Source organism: Thunnus thynnus, chromosome 8, assembly GCF_963924715.1.
Source record: "Thunnus thynnus chromosome 8, fThuThy2.1, whole genome shotgun sequence".
Lineage (NCBI taxonomy): Eukaryota > Metazoa > Chordata > Actinopteri > Scombriformes > Scombridae > Thunnus > Thunnus thynnus.
In genome coordinates, this window is record NC_089524.1 from 33880273 (window position 1) to 33900010 (window position 19738).

At 39.2% G+C, this 19738-nt stretch overlaps 1 protein-coding gene across 8 annotated transcripts in view; it reads left to right on the top strand.

Moving 5' to 3' along the window:
- The window catches only part of ptprfa (protein tyrosine phosphatase receptor type Fa), a 391566-nt gene that overhangs the window by 264206 nt on the left and 107622 nt on the right, over window positions 1-19738 (top strand). For 5 of the 8 annotated variants that reach the window (XM_067598003.1, XM_067598002.1, XM_067598006.1 and 2 more), the window contains exons 11-12: window positions 923-1228; window positions 9260-9453. In XM_067598003.1, coding sequence (XP_067454104.1) covers window positions 923-1228; window positions 9260-9453 — 500 coding nt within the window. The remainder of the gene's footprint in view (window positions 1-922; window positions 1229-9259; window positions 9454-19738) is intronic. The other 3 variants (XM_067598008.1, XM_067598009.1, XM_067598010.1) reach the window with 1 other exon arrangement.

The window sequence follows — 19738 nt, forward strand, 5'->3', positions numbered from 1 at the left end:
CTCCAACACTGTTCAAACAGTAGCCTCACTGGGTCCACACACTCTAGTGGGGCTGCCAGAATCACAAGCAAGCATGATAACAGTCCTCTGTGTTATCTCTCCCAGCTGCTCCACACTCATCTCAACAGTTGGTTTTGCTGCTGTATTTTGTTTTGCTTTGCTGTATTCTGCTCTTGTGTATCATTGTGCATACATGCATTCATCTGTAGTTTTCCTGTTTTGCTTTTAAGTTGGTGAAACTTCACACTGTGTTAGTTATGTGTCTATGGGTTAGCTACAGTGTGAAGTATCACCCGTGTTTTTTCTGCCCTCTGGACTGTGCAGATAATTTCATAAGGAGGAAGAAAACGCCACAGAAAACAATCAGTTTTATTTTGATTATTGTTAATTTGCCATGTAATCAATTGGATATTAACTCCTTAAAATAATTAGAATCAATTGAAATATCTAGTTTCAATGCTGTCTTCTAAAAATAATGCTCACATACAACACATTTCATTGGCAAATACAAATATATTTTGTAGCCAACAAGATGTTGAAACAAATTAGTTTTTATCAGCAAAGTGATTCATTTCAAGTTTTCCTACAATATCCACCCATGTCCCAAATTCCAGTCTGTGTTGAGTACTAGTTTAATTCCAGACCTCTGAATCACCACCCACAGCTGAAAGCTAGTAAGTGAACCTTTGAGCTATGGGTTATTTTTTTTACATACACTGTTCCATGAGGTCATACAATCAGTGTATAAATTCATTTAGTAAGAGACACTGTTGCTAATTCACTTCATTTCATTGTCACTTTTGTCCTGATGGTTTCGTTTGTTTCTGTAACACAGAATCATATTATCTCAGCAGTCCAGTGGGTGAGTTGCTTTGTCTTCCATTATCCAACATGCTTGACCATTGCCCTCCCCTCCCATCAGCCCCTTCAGCCCCTCCCCAGGAGGTGCGCTTGCTCAGCCTGAGCTCCACCAGCATCAAGGTGAGTTGGGTGGCACCGCCCACAGACAGCCGCCATGGGGAGATAGTGCGTTACTCCCTAACCTACCAAGCACTCACGGGAGAGGACGTGGAGCGCCACCAGGTGTCAGGGATTGGTGCGAATGTCACCAGCTACGTGCTGGAGGACCTGGAGAAGTGGACTGAGTATTTGGTGTGGGTGAGGGCTTATACTGACGTCGGGCCTGGCCCGGAGAGCCCCACAGCCCGCATCAAAACCAAGGAAGATGGTATGTTGACGAAGTCACAGGAAGCAGCCTGGAAATACTAACCCTCCAACACTCACTCTGCTCCTCTCCTGCTGCTGCAGTTTAGTCTCACAAACTCTTACAAAATGTGTGATACAGTATCTCATAAAGCAAATTAAGATTGAAATATATTTTCATTAGATGATACATGATGCATGGGCAAGGCTGAAGAGCAGCTTTCCCTGGGCTCCCAGACCCTCAAAGCCCTCTGTGTCGGTTGGTTTGTGGTAATTTGATTAATCACAAATTTGCTTGTGATGCAACAAAACCACAGTATTTCTGTAACTGATGTAATAGAGTTTTAAGGATGGTCCTGCATTATTATCTTATATATCTGTCTTTAAGAGGGACCCTGAATCAAATGTTATATGGCACATATTCTTAAATGCATTACTGTTTTACCTCAAACAGGAGGGCCCATTGCTAATTTTTACCCAGGGGCCTCCAAGTGGGTTATTCCAGCTATGTGTGGAGGTCAGTAGGTTGATAGTCGTTTGAAAAGGGTTCTATTCCCAACTTATGACAATATGTTTTCTACTGAATTAAGATTTCATTTTTTGCAAAATTGTTCTTATTTAGGATTAAAACCTAACCCATGACCTTAACTGTATTTTTCAGTTTGCTTAATCTCAATACTTTTTTCCTAAATATGAAACAATAATTTTAACACTAAATTTACCAAACACTGGTTCAATTGCCTAGGCCCCTAAGTGTCTTCGAAATTTTGTAACTTTGGCAACTCCAATCAAAAAAGACACTGTGGCAGACAGCAATGCACACTGCTGCCTCTTTGTTTAATCATCAATGAATGACAAATAAATTCCCATCTCAAGTTCTAATTTTGACATTAGTGGCAATCAGTGCTTCCAAAAGCCTGACTAAATGATGTACACAAGTTGTATGAGTTGTGGGGATTGTCTTTTACCCGTCAAGGACTCCTCTGATAGTTCCTGAGCCTTCAGAAACTGAAGTTCCCGTGGTTAGAATGCAGATAAAATAACTATAAATTTGTGCGATCAGATCATTTTAAAGATAGTGACCCAGCCCAGTATCCCTCTGAATTACATTCAAACTAGATGATTCTGGCACACGTGGCCTTAATGTAGCTAAGTATCAAGTAATGGTATGGAGGTCAGTGTTGTGGATGGGCAGGTAGCTTGTACAAAGTCCATATGGGGGACCAGTGTTCCCAAAATACAAAAGTTAATTTTAACGTTTTAAAAACTATTTATTACTACAATTATTTAACCATTTATTATTATCATTATTTCCCTAACCTCAACCATACTATAGCTGCCATGTGCGGATATTGTGAGAATTTTAAAAATATTGGATGTAAAATAACATCATTGAATGTAATCTGGGGTTTTGTAGATTTACCCAATAACAATGCTCCATCCGGTTGTATGACAACATAAAATTCTACACATAGGGGCTTGAAATGTTTTACTTGTCAAAGTATTACAATGACCTGACCCTTTCTTGTATCAAATATCATGTCCAATTTGTATTGTTACTACAGAATGTAATCTCTTCATGTTTTATAATGCAGAGACATGATTAGAAGTCATTGCTCAAGCTTGTGCTCAGTTCACAACATTTAGTGAGTCTGTTTTGTGAGACTTCTGCTGCCACTGATCTCCTGCCTTCTTTCTCTGCCAGTCTGTTTGTCTTTTCCACAGCATAATGACGTGGTTTCAGCCTGCTGGGCTGCTGCCCTGCTAGGCTAAGGTGTCTGGAGAATTGCCAGAGTGGCAACATGACATGCTCTCTCTCTCTCTGTCTGTGCTAGCTAAATGGCCACTATGATTCAGTCCAGAGGGAGGCTCTGCCATTCATAGCACACATTCTTTATTACTGTCACTGCTGAAGACAAGTCAGAAGCAGAACACAGCACAGCCGAATAACAGCTATAAGACAGACACTATTACAACAAATCCCTACAAGAGGATTCACCTTTTTTTGTGAGAGAACAATTGTCCATATCATGACCAATGAGAGCAAAGAGTAATGTGCTCTTTTCTGGAGCCACTAGAGGAAATCAAAGTATCAAAGGATAAGTCCTGGACAATGTCAGGGAGGCTTAGAAAGTATAGCAGCATAGAGCGGAGCCTCTCCTCTGTTAAAGCTCTCTGTTCTGATGGGCTCAGCCCACTTTGACTGCTTACAAATTAACTCCAGCTCTGCCTTTGACATCTTCCTGACTCCTTCCTTTCATTTTCTTGTTAATCATATTAGTCTACCAATGTCTGGATTAATTTGATTGCCTCATGCTTTTATTGTGTTTGAATTGTCTATGCCTGTATGGTCAGGATGAGAGAAAAATAGAGGGAGAGGTTGATGGTGGGTATATGTACAGTATGTGTGTATTATTATAAGACCTATTTGCTATCAATGTATACGTTAGAATGATGAAGATATGTCTTTTTTGCTGCGTTGTTTTAGAAGTTAAATCCAAGAATTCTGGGATTTTAGAGGCAAATGTAAACAGTGTTCAGAGCACTGTTTCCTTCCTCCTTCCAAATAACTTACCTCACCACCTGCTGTCCTTCTTTCTCAATCTCCATTCTCTCTCCCAGCCTCTCCCACCATAATGCTGTACACCCACTGAATTTTAATCTCATATTCTTTTCATCTCTTTCCATCGCTCTGCACCCCATTTGACTTTGAGCTCTCACCGCTGACTGGATTTCTCCAGCATCTGTCCATTCTGCACACATTGTGCAGCAGCTCTTCTCTGTGCTCTGCCCGCGAATCCGCCATCCAGCTCACATCAGTGTCAGCCTGGTGCCTGAGTATCACTACACATTCTCATTTAGCTCCCTGTCACCTACAGTAGCTTACAGCACAGCCCTGAAGGCTGCTGGCTCACTATTCATTTATTATAATAAAGTGTAATGAAGTCAACACTTCACTTCATGATGATAAGATTCTACATTTTTCTAATATCATTGGTCTTGATAGTATTGGCACAAAGGAACAGTAATTTTCTGTAGCAGACTTCTGTCAAACCTCTTTGCCTCCACTTTTGCACCATCTCATTGGGATGTGATTTGGACCCGCCTCCTCTGAGAACTACATCAAATTACTGCTCAATCATTTCCCTGCTGCCCTGAGCCAACAAGCCCATTGTTTGAGCTTAATTGCCTTAATGTTTTTGGTTTCAGAAACACAATTTCTTCGGTCAAATAGAGCATAATCACAGATCCCCATGTGTACCTTTTTTTTCTGAAAAAATAATTGGTGTGATAAGGTGCTGATACTCAAAATAGCCTCAAGATTTCGCTGTTATTCATTTGCATGGATTTGTACATTCTGGGGAGATTCATAACCTTGGAGGAAAACCTCAGTTTATTTTGTGGATAAATTTAAGGATAAATACATGCAAAAGATAAACGGATTTGGCATGGTAAAGCAAGTGCTGACAACATTACCATTACCATTACATTACCATTCTACCATTCTCCACTGCAGGAACCTAATGAAACATAACAGAACATGTATCCATTCTCACTAAGGGTACAGGTTTCCGTCAAAGCTGACAAGCAGATGTGATCACATCAAGGCAACTACTACAAACACAACAACAGTAACCACTATTATATCACTGCATCTGTACAGAGCAGGGCAATTAAATACTTAAATCCTTTAAAAAAAAGAACAAAGAATGCCTGTTACTAATGCCCTCGTTAGTATTTGGGAAAATCATGCCATTCAGAGGGAGTTGGACTCAGCAGTGAAAAAAGAAACTGAAAAACTACACATTGGTTGGATGCACTGGACCCTATTTTTGGCCGATGACAGGCTTCAGCCAGCACCAGCAGTGACATGGGTCCAGTGTAAACCTGACAGAGAATATATTAGCCTAGCTTCTTCCATTGTTGTCTGTCTCATAACTGCTTACTTCACTTCACAGCAAATAAATGATACAGTAAGTCCCACTGATGTCTTTTGGCATACATTCAAAATTTCCTAGTTTTACATTTTACGCTGGAAATGCAAGGAGGAACCTTGTATCCAAAGCCTCACTAGTTTCTTAAAAGTTCAGGTTATGGGAAGTTCCTCCAGTGGAAAGAGGAATATGATGTAGACAACAGTGCAGTACAGGAACTGGATACTCATCCAGTTCCCATCCTTGTTTGGGTCAAGGAATAGAGACATTTTACTTCACTGTAAATCAGGAGAATTTTTTTTATATATATATATTTCCTCTGACACATATGTGGTCCAATGTATAATTGAAGATTACATGAGAAGCATATGTGGGATGGGTACCCTTACTTGTGGTTTTGATTATTTTTACAAAATTGTCACATACTTTGCTCAAGGAGAAGGTGGTCAAAGCAGATCCTGCCTTTCCGCGGGTGTTGCTTGCATATTGTATGTGCTTAGTATTTCCTCCCAGCTTTGGAGTGGGTGGTGTTTAAAGACGTGAGTAAATGCAAATGAATCACAGCAGCGTGCTGAGGTCATTCAGGGTTTGAATTTCTCTGATCTCAGGTAGACAGAAGAAAGAGACACACATACTGGACACAATGAGAGAGATACAGAGGAGACAATTAGTAGCTGGAGTAGCATTTGACAGCTGCTGCAAAGAATCCCCAGCAGACACATACTCATGATCCACCTTCATGCTGTCAGTCAGGACAGCCCTACAAGTTGAAAATCAGCATGAACTATGTAAGCCTTACACAGTCTGCGTTAGGCATCACACAGCTCCACATCACTGTGGGAATTAACAACAAATCAAATTGTGTCCACACCCAGCGTGCAATTATGTTAGTGTGAAATCTTACAAACTACAATAAAACTCATGCAGACAAGGAGACCTGTACAAAAGTCAGGCATGCAGGCAGATACAGGAAAAGGGCAGATAGAAATGGAGCAAGTGCTAGTTCACAATCACAGCTGAAATCTAGATGATACATTGTAATATCATGATGATATGAATCAATATTGAAATTCTTGTGTAGTGATAGGGTTGCGCAATGAGATGACCACCAAAGTGGCTACAGCAGCTCTGAATATCCAGAAGTTGAGAACATTTCCTGGTAACTAGAGCTTATTTTGATCCATGGTAGACTGACATCAAAGATGTCTTTAGTCTTCTGTGGGATTCTGTTATCTGTTATATGGTTCTTTTGTTCTTCTTCCACTCTACACAAGTTTAGGTTTTGTGTTTTGCTGTTAACACAGAAGTTTTATTGACATTTTTCTCCCGAAGCTTGATTCTGGAAGCTTGCTGATACTATATGAGGTTAAACGATTCTAATTAGTCTGATATGCGTAGTGCTGACACCAGGTAATGGAGCTTTCCTTTCCCTGCTGTGCTGGATAATACATGAGCTGCTTTAACACTTTTCTGTCCATGTCTTAATCTCTTAATGCAGAGCATTTTAACCTTTAACACTTGCTTTCCTCTCCTTGTCTGTCTTGAATTTCATTAATATTTGCACAAACCTCATCTCCTCATTTTTATTGAAGTCACATTTGTATTCATTTGCACCTCTCTCAGAAGCTGACCAAGCATTCTAGAGGAATCTTTACAAACTCATATTCTATAAAGTAAAAAGTGTGAGCTCTAAACCTGGCTCCCAGCATCCTCTTGAGGCTCCATGTGACAAGCTTTGATGTGTATAACCTGCAAAGATAGCCAATAACCTTCACATCACCTTCTAACTTCTCTGGCCTTTAACTATCTCAGCAGGTCAGAAGAATTTTCTATCTTTGATGTCATTTATCAGATGTGGTTAGTGTATGTAACAGCACAACATGGCTTTTATCATACTGGTATGGTGTTAAAACGGCTTTAATACGATGTGTAATCCTACTTATGTACAACTCTAAATCATCCTCCTGTACCTTCTGTTGACCTTTAAATTTTAAAGTACATTTCACTCATTCTCTGAATGACCAAGCAGGTCAAAAACAAAAGCTTTTACTTTAGATTGAAATGTCCATACATTTTTCAGCATTTACTTACCTACTGAGTGCTGAGCTAATTTCAGGTCCTACACTTTAGCTGACATTTCAGTTGCTTTCAGTGGTTCAATACCAACAGACACAGCAACTGTTAACAATGCACTTCAACAGCTTTCAGCAATTACACTTCACCTGCTTTCACTTCAACTGGAACTTAAAAGATAGGTTCAAAATTTTTCAAGTGTGTATTAAAACAACAGTCAGGTGTCCATATGAACAGTGAAAGAGGTTTTCCTCACTGTAATCATTCCTCCTGTTCATACTGGATATTAAAAGATCCTTCGAATGTGCTTTCAATGTAAGTGATGGAGGACAAAATCCACAGTGTGTCCACACAGTCATTTAGTTCAAAAATGCATTTAAAAGTCAATGTGAAGCTTATATGAGTCTTCAGCAGTCTGAGTTAATCATATCAAGTGGATATCTGACACATTTACAGTCTTTTTAACATCAAATTCCCTCTTTGTGTTTCCTCAGACAGTGTTTCCCTGTTGAGCTGCGGTGGAAGTATAGTAACAAAAAGAGGGACTTTGGCATTAAAAAGACTGTAATGTTGAAAGATATCTACTTGATTTGACTCATTTGGATGCTGAAGCTTCATATTAGCTTCAGATAAACTTTTAAATACATTTTTGCACAGGAAGAAGACTGTGGATTTTGTCCTCCATCACTTCCATTGTAAGTGTATTATGAAGGGATCTTCTATAGATTATGGCAAGAAAAACATGTTTCAATGTTCATATGTACACCTGACTGTTGTTTTAAGACAGACTTGAAAAACTGTGACCCTATTCTCTAAGCTAAACTTTCAGTGCGTTAGTAATTTCATTGCATGTCTGTCCATCCTGGAAGAGGGAGTGGAGGTTTGTTATTCATATCGAGGGTCTAAGGATATGTGATATTCCCGCAAATGTCCAAAAATGATGTTTATGAAGGAAGTAGTCTGACATTGTTTATTTTTGCATCTTGAACTGAAAATAAGCTGAAAACTAAAACTGTTAATTATTTTCTATGTTGACATTTATTTTTAATTGGTTTAGTTTTAAATTTGGCTTTTTTCATGCTAGCATCATCCAAAAAAGTTACAAGTATCCAGTGTTTCCCTATGATTGTTGTTAAAACTGGTTTGGGCTTCCAATGCCTGAACATGATAGATACATACAGCATGTTATCATACAATCTGCATCATGGAGGTGGATTATTTTTAGAAAAATTACAATATTTGCAAACTTACTGATCAGTTTCTTTCTAAACAAGAAATACAACTATCAACCATCACAGTATGAGTAGTGAGGATGTCTGGAACCCAGTTCCAAGATCAGGGTCAACCCTGTCACTCTTTAATGGATGTAGTTGTTGAAAACTGGATCCTTTTCTGGTGCTTTGTTTACTGCACCCTTTAAATCAGAATCAGGAACTATGTCCGAACACATAGCGCTGCTAGTAAGTGAACCAGGAGAGGGCATGAAGAGATAAATAGCAACCAGCACTTTCAGTGAATGATATCTATACAATGAGCAGTATGAGAAAAACTTCCTTAGATTTATTTTTGAAAATCTCTTTGTCTCTGTGTAAGTGACATTTCTCAGGTTCAGCATATCACACATCTGTTTTTGTTGATGGTGGAGATAACGAGAGGCTCTTCAAAACCTGTCCACAACTTCCTGCCACTGATGCTTATTCTTCTTCATGGTTATTATAAAAAGTACTCTTGGAAACAATACAAAATATTGTTGGAAACTGTTGAAGGAAAGCTGTGATGTGAGGTATTTCTAACTCTAAGGCAGAGCTATTCAACAGCCAAATGTAATGCCAAAAGTATTGACAGATATTCAATAAGGATTGAGATCAAAATCAGGGCAAAAAAACCTTAATCAATACCTACTGAGCTGTAACTGAACACCTCACCTTATGGTAGTGTGAATGAATGTATGTTGTGAAAAAAAGCAACTAAATGCAGATATAGAAAAGGCATTCAGTTTCCTAAAGAGTCTAAATGGAAGTTTTGTGCTGTGTTGTGTTGTGTTGCAGTGCCTGGAGCTCCTCCCAGGAAGGTGGAGGCTGACGCCCTCAACTCCACTGCCCTCAGGGTGACCTGGAAGCCTCCCCTGTCTGTGAAGCAGCATGGCCAGATCAGAGGCTACCAGCTGGTCTACTCCAGGCTAGAGAACGGGGAGCCTCATGGCCAGCCTCTCATCATGGATGTGTCCCTCCCTGAAGCCCAGGTACTTTCACACTCTCTCAGTTGAGCCCAGTGACACATTAGACAGGTGATTTTATTTATTTTTAAGGAATCACTGGGAAATGCTATTCCATGACAAATGTCAACTCGTGTTACTTCATCTACTGCACTTAACAGAAAAGCAAAGACTACTAATGTAAATCTAGTGAGATTTGCTAAAATCACATTAATCACAAGTAGTGGAGTGCTGCCTTTCATCTCAGGTCTCAGTGAAATGAAACAGGATTCTAAGAAGGGTAGGTTCATTAATAAAACAACCATTTACACTTTCACTGTTAACACCATTGTTATGATGGACATTATTAACAACTTCATCAAAATGTACTAATCATTCATTTCATTATATTTACTAGATCAATATCAATCTTGTAGATCAGGAACTAGCCTGCACAATTTCATTTGTTATTTATTTTCTTTTATATTTATATTTTAGTTGAAGAACCTCTGACTTTGTTGTGCCCCATCACCACCAAACCAACACTCACAGAAAAATATAAAAGCAGGAAGAATAAAGTGCAATAAAAGCAAACATAATTGCCTTCAGAAAGTAAAAAATAAAGGGAATAGATTTAAATAAAATCCAACATAAGGTTAAATGAGGACATCAAAAATAATAACAGCAATCTTTCAAATGAATGTCCCTATATGTCCATAAAACAAGAGTTTTAATGTACATCCAAATAATCAGATTAGGATGATTTTAGATGCGTCCAAATATTACTTTCCTCAGGCTCTGTACAACATGTGCCTTACAAACCTAATGCTGTATGTGCAAATGATCTCTTATCTTTCCCTGAAATAGAAAAGGGATAAAACAGATCAAAATAACTGTGTGTGGTCTGCTGTATCCTTATGAAAATGCATTGTGATTCGATCCAAATGCGGTGGCATTTTTATGATGAGAATGCGCACAATGCCTTGTTGTTCCATCAAAATAATTGCATTTCATGTTTGTTGCAGTTTTATTTTTATTCCAGCCTACAGTGGTGGAAAACAGCCACACATGTGAATGTGTGAATAATAGGAAAAAAAAACCTAGATAATCCTTCTTAGGAATGCAAAAGCAAGTGTGTGTGTGTTTGTGTTTGAGATAGTTCATGTTATGAAAGCAGTTCACCTCCAGCACCACAGATCTGCTTCTATGGGTCTTGTTTCTTCCACCGTGTAAAATAGAGGAAAATATTCACAGAGTTGGTCCACACTCAAAAAATACTATAGATTTTTCCCTTTCTATCCACCAACTAAATGCCTGGATGATCAGGAGAGGCACTGAGCATCAGCAACAATAACAGTCATTATACTTCACGTTTAATATCTTCCTTAGTACAGTATATGATAACACTTTACATGAAGTAGTGCTCAGCTAACATGGCGAGTCATCATAAGTGACTTGTGACACATTAAGTGTATAATAATTATTATACTCAGATAGCACAACAGTCCTCTGCCCTCTCATACTGAATAGTGTCAAAAACCTTCATGCTGATTAAAAGAGTAATATTCAAACGTGAGAGGCGTTTACTAGTGGAAAATGAACTGGTTCATTCCAGAAGGTGCTCCGTCATAAATAAATGTCAATGGGCACTGTATGTTAAAAAAAAAATGAGTTTGTAGTTTTTGGCATAAGGTGGCATGAGGTAGAGGTATTAGAAATGTATGCTTCCACAGCCACAGCACATTGCATGTTATCATATTTAGGACAAGGTGGGATACTTTTGAATGTGAGTGATGCTATACATGTTCTCATACTGTTGTGATGTGAGGACCTGGATGAGAGCGGCCACAGAACATAATATGAGGATCTGAGGAGCTGACTTCCATCCTAGCACCTCAAGGGTCCAATACTGATACTCTTCTCTAAATGGAAATTTAAAAAATGGGTTACTTTTATGAAGATTGATCAAACTGAAGGCTTTGGTTGGGCATCACTTCACTCCACAATCTGGTAACACTGGCCAAAAACAGCTTGAGTGAGAAGAACAAAGGAAAAAAAGCACTTTCATCAGAGAATATACAAGAAATTCAAACATCACAATATTGGCCACACTGTTCAATTTAGAGGACAAAAGAATGCATTGGCAGGTTAGTAGCAGTAGGAGTGTTCACCAGTGAACCTACTGAAGCAGAAGTAAAGAGTGGATGTTTAAAAGCGCTCAGAGAGGTGGTGTTCAGCTCTGTTCCTTTCAGCTTGTTTTGTTCTCCAGGAGAGGCGTCTCACCTGATTTCCTTTATAAGCAGCATTCCTGTCTTATCTGTGCAAGGCAGGAGGTCTGATAAAGGGCCTGCATCTCACAACCCATCTACAACTTCTCTGTCTTTCTTAACGCACACACACACACACACACACACACACACACACACACACACACACTCTCTCTCTCTCTCTCCACACAGCTACTGAGGGGATTTTTCTTCAAGGAACTGTCTTCAAGCCTCATCTTTGATAAGTTTAGTCTCTCCCCCTGGCATCAGTGATGGTGATGAGAGTCAACACACGGTCTGCGAGTGACCCCACAGACAAACTCCTCAGCACCACACACACACACAGTTAGCATACACTCCATAACACACTCTGACCCGTCCTACCTGCTGGCCTGACTATATCAGGACAAGTTGGACAGTACCAGCTTTATACATTCATTTATTTAGGATTGCATCTGGTTTAGTATTTGAAGAAGCTCCGCTTTACGTTTTTGTCCTATTAGTAACTCTGTAATTCAAAGCCAGCAACTAATCATTCCCCATTTTATTATGTAATTTTTTGGTGTAGCCGTACAGTTGCACAAATAACAAGACACAATAATAAACCCATAATGCATTAATGAAGTAAATTAGGATTGTGCTGGTGAAATTTTAAAAAAACTCAGAAGGGCTTATTAACTACATACTGATACACACATGGACGTGCAATAGAACAAGTTAAGGAATAAGGGGGTAACAATCTGGGAATTTATAAATAATTAAATGACATGTATTATAATTATACTGCAGGTACTTTTAACTAATGGTTACCTATTCTATTATTATGGGGTACAGTATGACTGTTACTGGGCAACAAAACTGACGGTTTTGATTTATTTTCAAAATGACCACTACTACTTCTACTACTTTACCAACACTGGAGGGGTACAGACAATAACAAAAAGAGGAAAGGAAAAGTAAATAGTAATTTTTTTAGGTTTGTTGTACTTACTAAATAAATACTTTAATAAATATTTTTACTTTGGAACAAACAGAGGTCCAAGGAGAATAGTATTGTCAGGAACACACTGTAGCTCTATAGCCTGTATTTTACTGTGTATGTAACATATATTTATGGCGTATATGGGGTTATGGGGTGACACTGTTGTGACAAAGTTCTGTTCAAGCCTTTTCATGATGAGGTTTCTAGTATATACAGCTTAACTGAAAACTAGAGGCCAGGTGCATAAATGATGCATACACACAAAAACCGTGCATACGCCATAAACAGAATGTACAGTGAGAATGTACTCACCTCACTCACACTTCAGACCTGGTGTACATGTTTTTCAAAGCAAACTGAGGGTGATGTAATGAGTGGAGATGAAATATAAGGTGAGAGACGGACTCTTTGATGGTAGTGGTTGTGTGATTTTTTTGTGTTTACACAGTGATCTGTAAAACACAAATCAAAGGTGCATTTATAGCTAAACGTAACATTGATTAATTACGTTTGTGTGATTAGTTTTATCATTCTTTTATTTACACAGGAGTCAATATTTTATTTTTCTGTTGATATTCGTTTTATTTTATCCTTAGTTATAAAGTCGGTTTAGATATGAGCGCTACAAACTAATCATTGATTACATTACTGAGATATCACTGCTGATGATGGTTTACAGGTCAATGTGATGAACTGATGATATGGATGTTATAAAAAGCTGCACCGCCGGACTAAATGACAGCTGTTAGAGAACCTCACTGGTGCAACACAATCAGTGAAGCTGCACTTCTTCTTTCCTGTTTGTTTCATTGACAGGAGTAAAGACTGGCAGAGCAGGCAGCATACTAATATGAAAACAGCTGGTTCAGATCATGCAGAGTTTTTTCTCCAAAACAGTGATGGGAGTTCCAACCTGGGGACATGACTCTCTCAGATTTGACAGTGACCTCCAATATTAACATAAGTGACACAAGAAGTGTTGTTTCTTAGTAAAGGAGGAGTAGGAGGAGGATGGCTGGGAGAAATGAAGGCTAACACTGTGGAGAAGCAGAGTGTCTGGGTTAGGCTGCATGACAGGTTTTTTGTGTTGACATCACACATTCTCTCTGATGTATGGATTCAGTCTTTGGTGTTGTGATGAGTAATTTCAGAAGGAGGCTCAGATCCGTGTGCCAGCAGAACCAGTTGTACCACAGCTGCTTGTGTCCAACATTGTTTACAGCCTATGTGTCCTTGTCAGAGCGATGAGCAGCAGCCTCCCGCTCTGCTGATGAGCTTCTGTGGCTGAATCAGTTTGAAGGAGTCCGTCACCGGCTCCACAGCTTCTGTGTGACATCACTAAAGCAAAGACCAAAATTCAGTATTTTTTTTTAAAGTCACTGAGCCAGGCTGTGATTGCGGAGCTCCAGTGAAGCTGCCTGAAAATCCCTCCGTTTTTTCACTGAGGCTTGGCCTGCCTACAGTCAGTACAGTTTACTGCTTTTTTGTCAGAAAAAAAGACCTTGATGACAAAATAAATTCAGTCATGCCAAATTATCGGAGCTTACAGGCACGGAGCAAAGCTTTAATTGGCTGTTCATTCCCAGTCTTGGCTCTCTGATTCCTTCACTGTTTGGTTTAGACTCAATTCCCTCCATCTCTATTGCTTTTCAGCTGGCAAGCTCGCTGGGTTTAAGATCTCAGTGAGGCGTATTTTTGGATGGCTGAAGAATGCTTGAAGGAGTCTCTTATCCCTCTCAGCACTGATGGCTGTGAAGCGTGAGCATCGCCTGATCTGATAAGATATGGCAACCTCTCTGTGGCTCATCTATGTTTGTTGTAGCCCAGAAAAACAAACCCAGCCCATGTCAGGGCACTGAGAGGTGTCAGAGACAGTGTCTCCATTGTCTGCCTTTTTGGTCAAAAAAAGTAGTACAGGGTCTTTCACAGGAGCTTTCGAAAGCCATCGAGATGTAGATTTGAAATGTAATCATTTTAATAGGTCACCAGATATTTGTGGCAACCTAATGAGGATGGGCAGTTCAGTACCAGTGCACAACAAAATGTGACATAAACATAAAAAATCCTCACACAATCAATTTTTAAAGGGCCAATGTATGATCTTGTAACTTGTACTGACTTTTTGGAGAATATAATTGCAAACACAAAGCCTATAATGTAATAAATCCATCTTCATCTTTTTTATCTGCTGTCTGATGCTTGTGCTGCTGATGCAGGTAGTATACAGTGGGTTTGTGAGATTCGTGCAATTAACTCATAGGTGTTACATAAAACTTCACGCACTGTACTGAAGTAGCTCTAATGTTTACACATGAACATTTTCTCTCTGGACAATGAATGAGAAATAAAATCTTCCAATCACAATCATTCCTCTCTCTTTAAAGGCTGGAATTGACAAAAGGCACAATCCAACTGTACATAAATCAAAATCACCTTCATCACCAACATTCTAAACACAGGATCAGAATCTCCTTTTAATATTATGTATTAATATTATTTTCTATTTCTGCCAAATCTGTTCTGCTAGATGCCACTAAATTCTACACATTGCACTTTAAAGTACTTGTGAATATACCTCAAATGCATTTACTTTTTCGCCAAGGTCCTACTCACTATGCTCATTATTCACTGTACAGCTGAAAACATTAATTACAGTATGAAACAGGCTTAATATTACTGTATTCTCTATAGAATATATGAAGCCAGCTCATTAACTGCTGAGCTAGAGAGGGGAGATGACAAAACTTCACATTATAAACACTTATATCAACTTATATTTAAATGTTCTACAATTTAATAACACAAGTACAACAATGAGTCATCCAGTTTGTGGCTGTTCCTGCAGAGGATTTCAGTATGGAACAAGTTTTTTTCCCTTTTCTCATCAGTCGCCTGTGATTTTTTTCCCTCACCTATCTAATCTCTGTGCAAATCAGAGGAGAGGTGAGGATAGGCAAGAGGACAGTTACGTAATAATGCAAGATAAGATGAAATTTTAATGACCCCCCTTTGGAAATTGGCTAGGAGAATATAACTTTCACCAATTATTCTGCTTTAAAATGGCTGATTTTTTTTATTTCCAGCAGGATAGAATGGTTGTACTCTGCTATAAATGGCTCTTCATCTCCTCCAGTCACCATTCAACAACGTAATGGCTGTTTCATTTATCCAGCCAGACAGCGAGCACCACCAATGTATTGCCACACTGGATTACTCAGAACAGTTTGATGAGAATGACAGCCTTTGGTTAGATGGAAATGGCACCATTTAAACTGACAGTTGACACCAAACCTGGCAGACTGTCTTCTTCATGTAATATTGTGACACAGACCAGACAGTCATTATGCTATAAAGAAAAAAAATGCAATGTTCTTTGACTTGTCAACATGTGCATTTTGACAGCTTTCACCACAGGGAAGAAAGCCCAGGGTCAGAAAGAGAAGCAAGTAAGGCGGTATATCAGAAAAGAGAGGAGACAAGTCCTGATTACAATTCCAAACATTTTTAATTAGCCATTGCTTGATGTGATTACACTCTGGCATGTATTCAAATGTTATATTACAAACTGTAACATGTATGGTATTAGATCACAGTGGATTCAGACATCAGAGTTACAATGCAGGGCAGCCTTGACACCTCTGGACATTACTTTTCTACAGTAAAATAGACAATACAACTTTATACAACTTTATTCACCCCAAAGGAATGTTTGTGTCCTGTGGAACATTCATACAGTACTAACAAAAAAAGCAGAGATCTTATCCTTGTAAATAAGAGTCATAAAAGCTCAGGTCATTTTGCCTTTCAGATGAGGCTGCAACATTCTCAATGGGCTTTGGGCTCCACCAGGGTTGTGCTGCATCACCCATTGTGCTTGGGATTTTTATGGATTAAGAGGTGCAGCAGAGTTGTAGAACATGTTGATTATGGTGGCCTCAGGATTGCATTTCTGCTTTTTGCAGATGAAGTCTTTCTGTTGGCGTCATCAGATCAGAATGTCCATTGGTGCATTTTGCAGCTTACTGTGAATCCATGGGGATGATAATCAGCACCTCCAGATCTGATGATGCACTGTTTGTAGAAGATGGATTTTGCACTCTTGGGTTGGAAGTCATTTGCTGCCCCAAATGAAGGAATTCTTCCATCTTGAGGTCTTGCTCACAAGTGGGAGTAAGATCAAGCATGAGATAAATCTTGGAGCCAATTTGATATTTGTCTGACGATGATTTAGCTGCTGAGGGCAACAAGTGGTGTAGCCAGTGGATTATCCAGATAATGGATATCTGGGCCAAGACTTCCTCTTGCATGCGCCAGTCTTTTTTTACAGTCCGATTAGCAACTTTAGACAGTCCAGACAAAATTTCCACTTATCTCTATCAACAGATATATGTATATGAATGCAGATACATTTTTTAAGAAATTAATGTTACGACCCTCTAAAAAACAGCTCACCCACAGAAGGCCCAACATAATTAAAAGTCAGGATATTCCACAATAATGAAACCAATTTATTAACAAAAACAACAACCAATAACAAAAGCTGGGGAGCTGGCCAAAAAGGACAAAAAGAAGAGGAGACACCCAGACCAACCCACAAAGGGCCATAAGATCTGGGGGGGGGGGGTTATTAACTATCATATACATAACTGTATGTAACAATTTATAAAAAGCTAAATCTTCATAAGACAATGAGATTGCATTTTGGCCAATGCGCTCTGCCTCTTTTGCTCTCCACACAGGCATGCAACCAAAGCCCACTCAAACATTATTGGTCAATACTACTCAGACTACAAATGAACTACAAACAGAAACCAGAACACTTCCGGGACCAAAATCTTGTCCCATTGCCTACAGATTCTGCAGTCATATGCAGATATCTGTTTATAGAGATTAGCATGAGATTGACAGGTGCATTGGTAGTAATGGGCGGCTGTGGCTCAGGAGGTAGAGCAGGTCATCCACTAATCGGAAGATCGGCGATTCGATTCCCGGCTCCTCTGGTCCACATTTCAAAGTGTCCTTGGACAAGATACTGAACCCCAAATTGCTCCTGATGGCTGTGCCATCAGTGTGTGAATGGTTAGTTCCCTCTGATGGGCAGGTTGGGACATTGCGTGGTAGCCCCTGTACCCATTCAGCGTATGAATGTGTGTGAATGGGTGAATGTGGCTCGTAGTGTAAAAAGCAGTGGTGGTCGGAAGACTAGAAAGGTGTTATATAAGTGCAATTCATTTACCATTAATGCAGGCATTGTACTGTACTGTTGTGGTGGAGGGGGAGCTGAGCCTGTTGGTTTACTAGTTGATCTACATTCCAACTCTCATCTACAAGTCATGAGCATTTAATTCACATACCCAGCTCCAATTTAGGAGTTTTTTTTTTCCTGTTAGTTTGTTAAAGTTCCATCGTAGAGAATGCATGTGAGAGAAGAAGATGTGAGAGAATTTTATGTGGTTCAGCACAATTGTGCTTCAGTTTCCAGAAGGACTCTACAGGAATGTGATTGGTTGTGTCCAGGTTGGCGCTCCCTAGCATCATTTGTGAGAACAGTTGCATAAAGTTAAACCTTTTTCAATCCCAGTTGTTAATTGGTGGCTTTTGATTAATGAGTAGTGGTGGGCACCAGGATCTTATTTCCAGGTTCAGTTCACAATAAAGGTTATCCTGTCATGCCACCAATGTTTGAGTCTGTGTGTGTCAACATAGGGTTGACCTGCTGCCACTGTAACACTATGGATGGATGGACATGGCTCAGTGAAAAATACATAATCAGCAGTTTATAAATTGTGTTGCATAAGTACAGATTCCATTCCCTCCGCTGTACTATGGTCTGGCAAATGCAGTATCCTGTGCTATGATAACTTAAAGTAAGGTTGGTAACTGACAACAAACTACCTGGTACACCAGGCGGCAAGAACTTTTTTTCTCCAATATATCTCACCTATAGTCACCCATAGAAAACAATGGCTCTTTAATTTTTAATTGAATGTCAGACAGTGTCTTTGTTTCACATCATGAAATGAAACAGACAGTCCCTCGAGAAAAAAGATTTTCATTGATCCTGGAAGACTTTTGGATCCTTTGTCTCCTTGAGCTAAAGATTTTTTGTGTTGCTGTTGAATTATTTGCTCAGCATGTGACACCTGCCACAATAACTGATCATCAACTGTTTAATACAATACACACTGCACAGCTGTTCCATTTAGGAATTCTGTGAGAAATTGATCCCAGAGAAAACAGCCCTATACTTAACAAGCAGTTCCCTAATGTGCTACACCAAACTTTGTCCCTTATGTTATTTTGGTACTTTTTATAGAACTCTTACAGAAAGAATTGATTACAGTGGAGTGAAATAACACCAGACAGGATGACATTTAGAATGACAATGGCTTAGCTCAGTCTGCAGCTTCAAAGAGATACAGGCTGTTCCAGGATCTGTTGGAGAGTGTAGTTAGATACCTGCAATCAGCCTGCTGAACACAAACTCAGCTCGATAATTACATACAAGGCCAACTTACTTTATGCATAAACAAATACATGATAAGTCAATATGACCTAGTAGCGAGGTTTCATATGGTTTCATATCAGGTGATCTGTATTTACATCGATAAGCACCTGCTGTAAGTTAATTTTTTCACAGCAGGCTGGTAATTCATAGTAAATCAGCAGGCTGATGGTAACTGTTGTTTTAACTATTTATTTTTATCCTGTCTGGAATGACTATATGGTTGACTGTCTCTCTTTATCCCAGTATTCCAACTCAGTAGATCTTTGCGATCACAACTGTGTAGCAGCCTTATTTGGAGGTCATTTGGAGAATCAGCTGTCTGCAAATAATAACTAACTGCCAGTCAAGACAGAGAGACGAGAGATCCCAAGTGAGATTACACTGCAAACTGTCATGTCATAGCCATTAAAATCAGTTAATCTGAACAAACATCAAAACAAACAGGTGAACAGATTTTGGGGGTTTAAGCCAGTAAACCAAATTAGCAAGAATGCTAGCCACTGTTTTTTGCAGTGGCTGGGGTTTCCTCAAGTAGTATGCATATGCATGTTCTGATTTTATTTGTCCAGGGTTCTC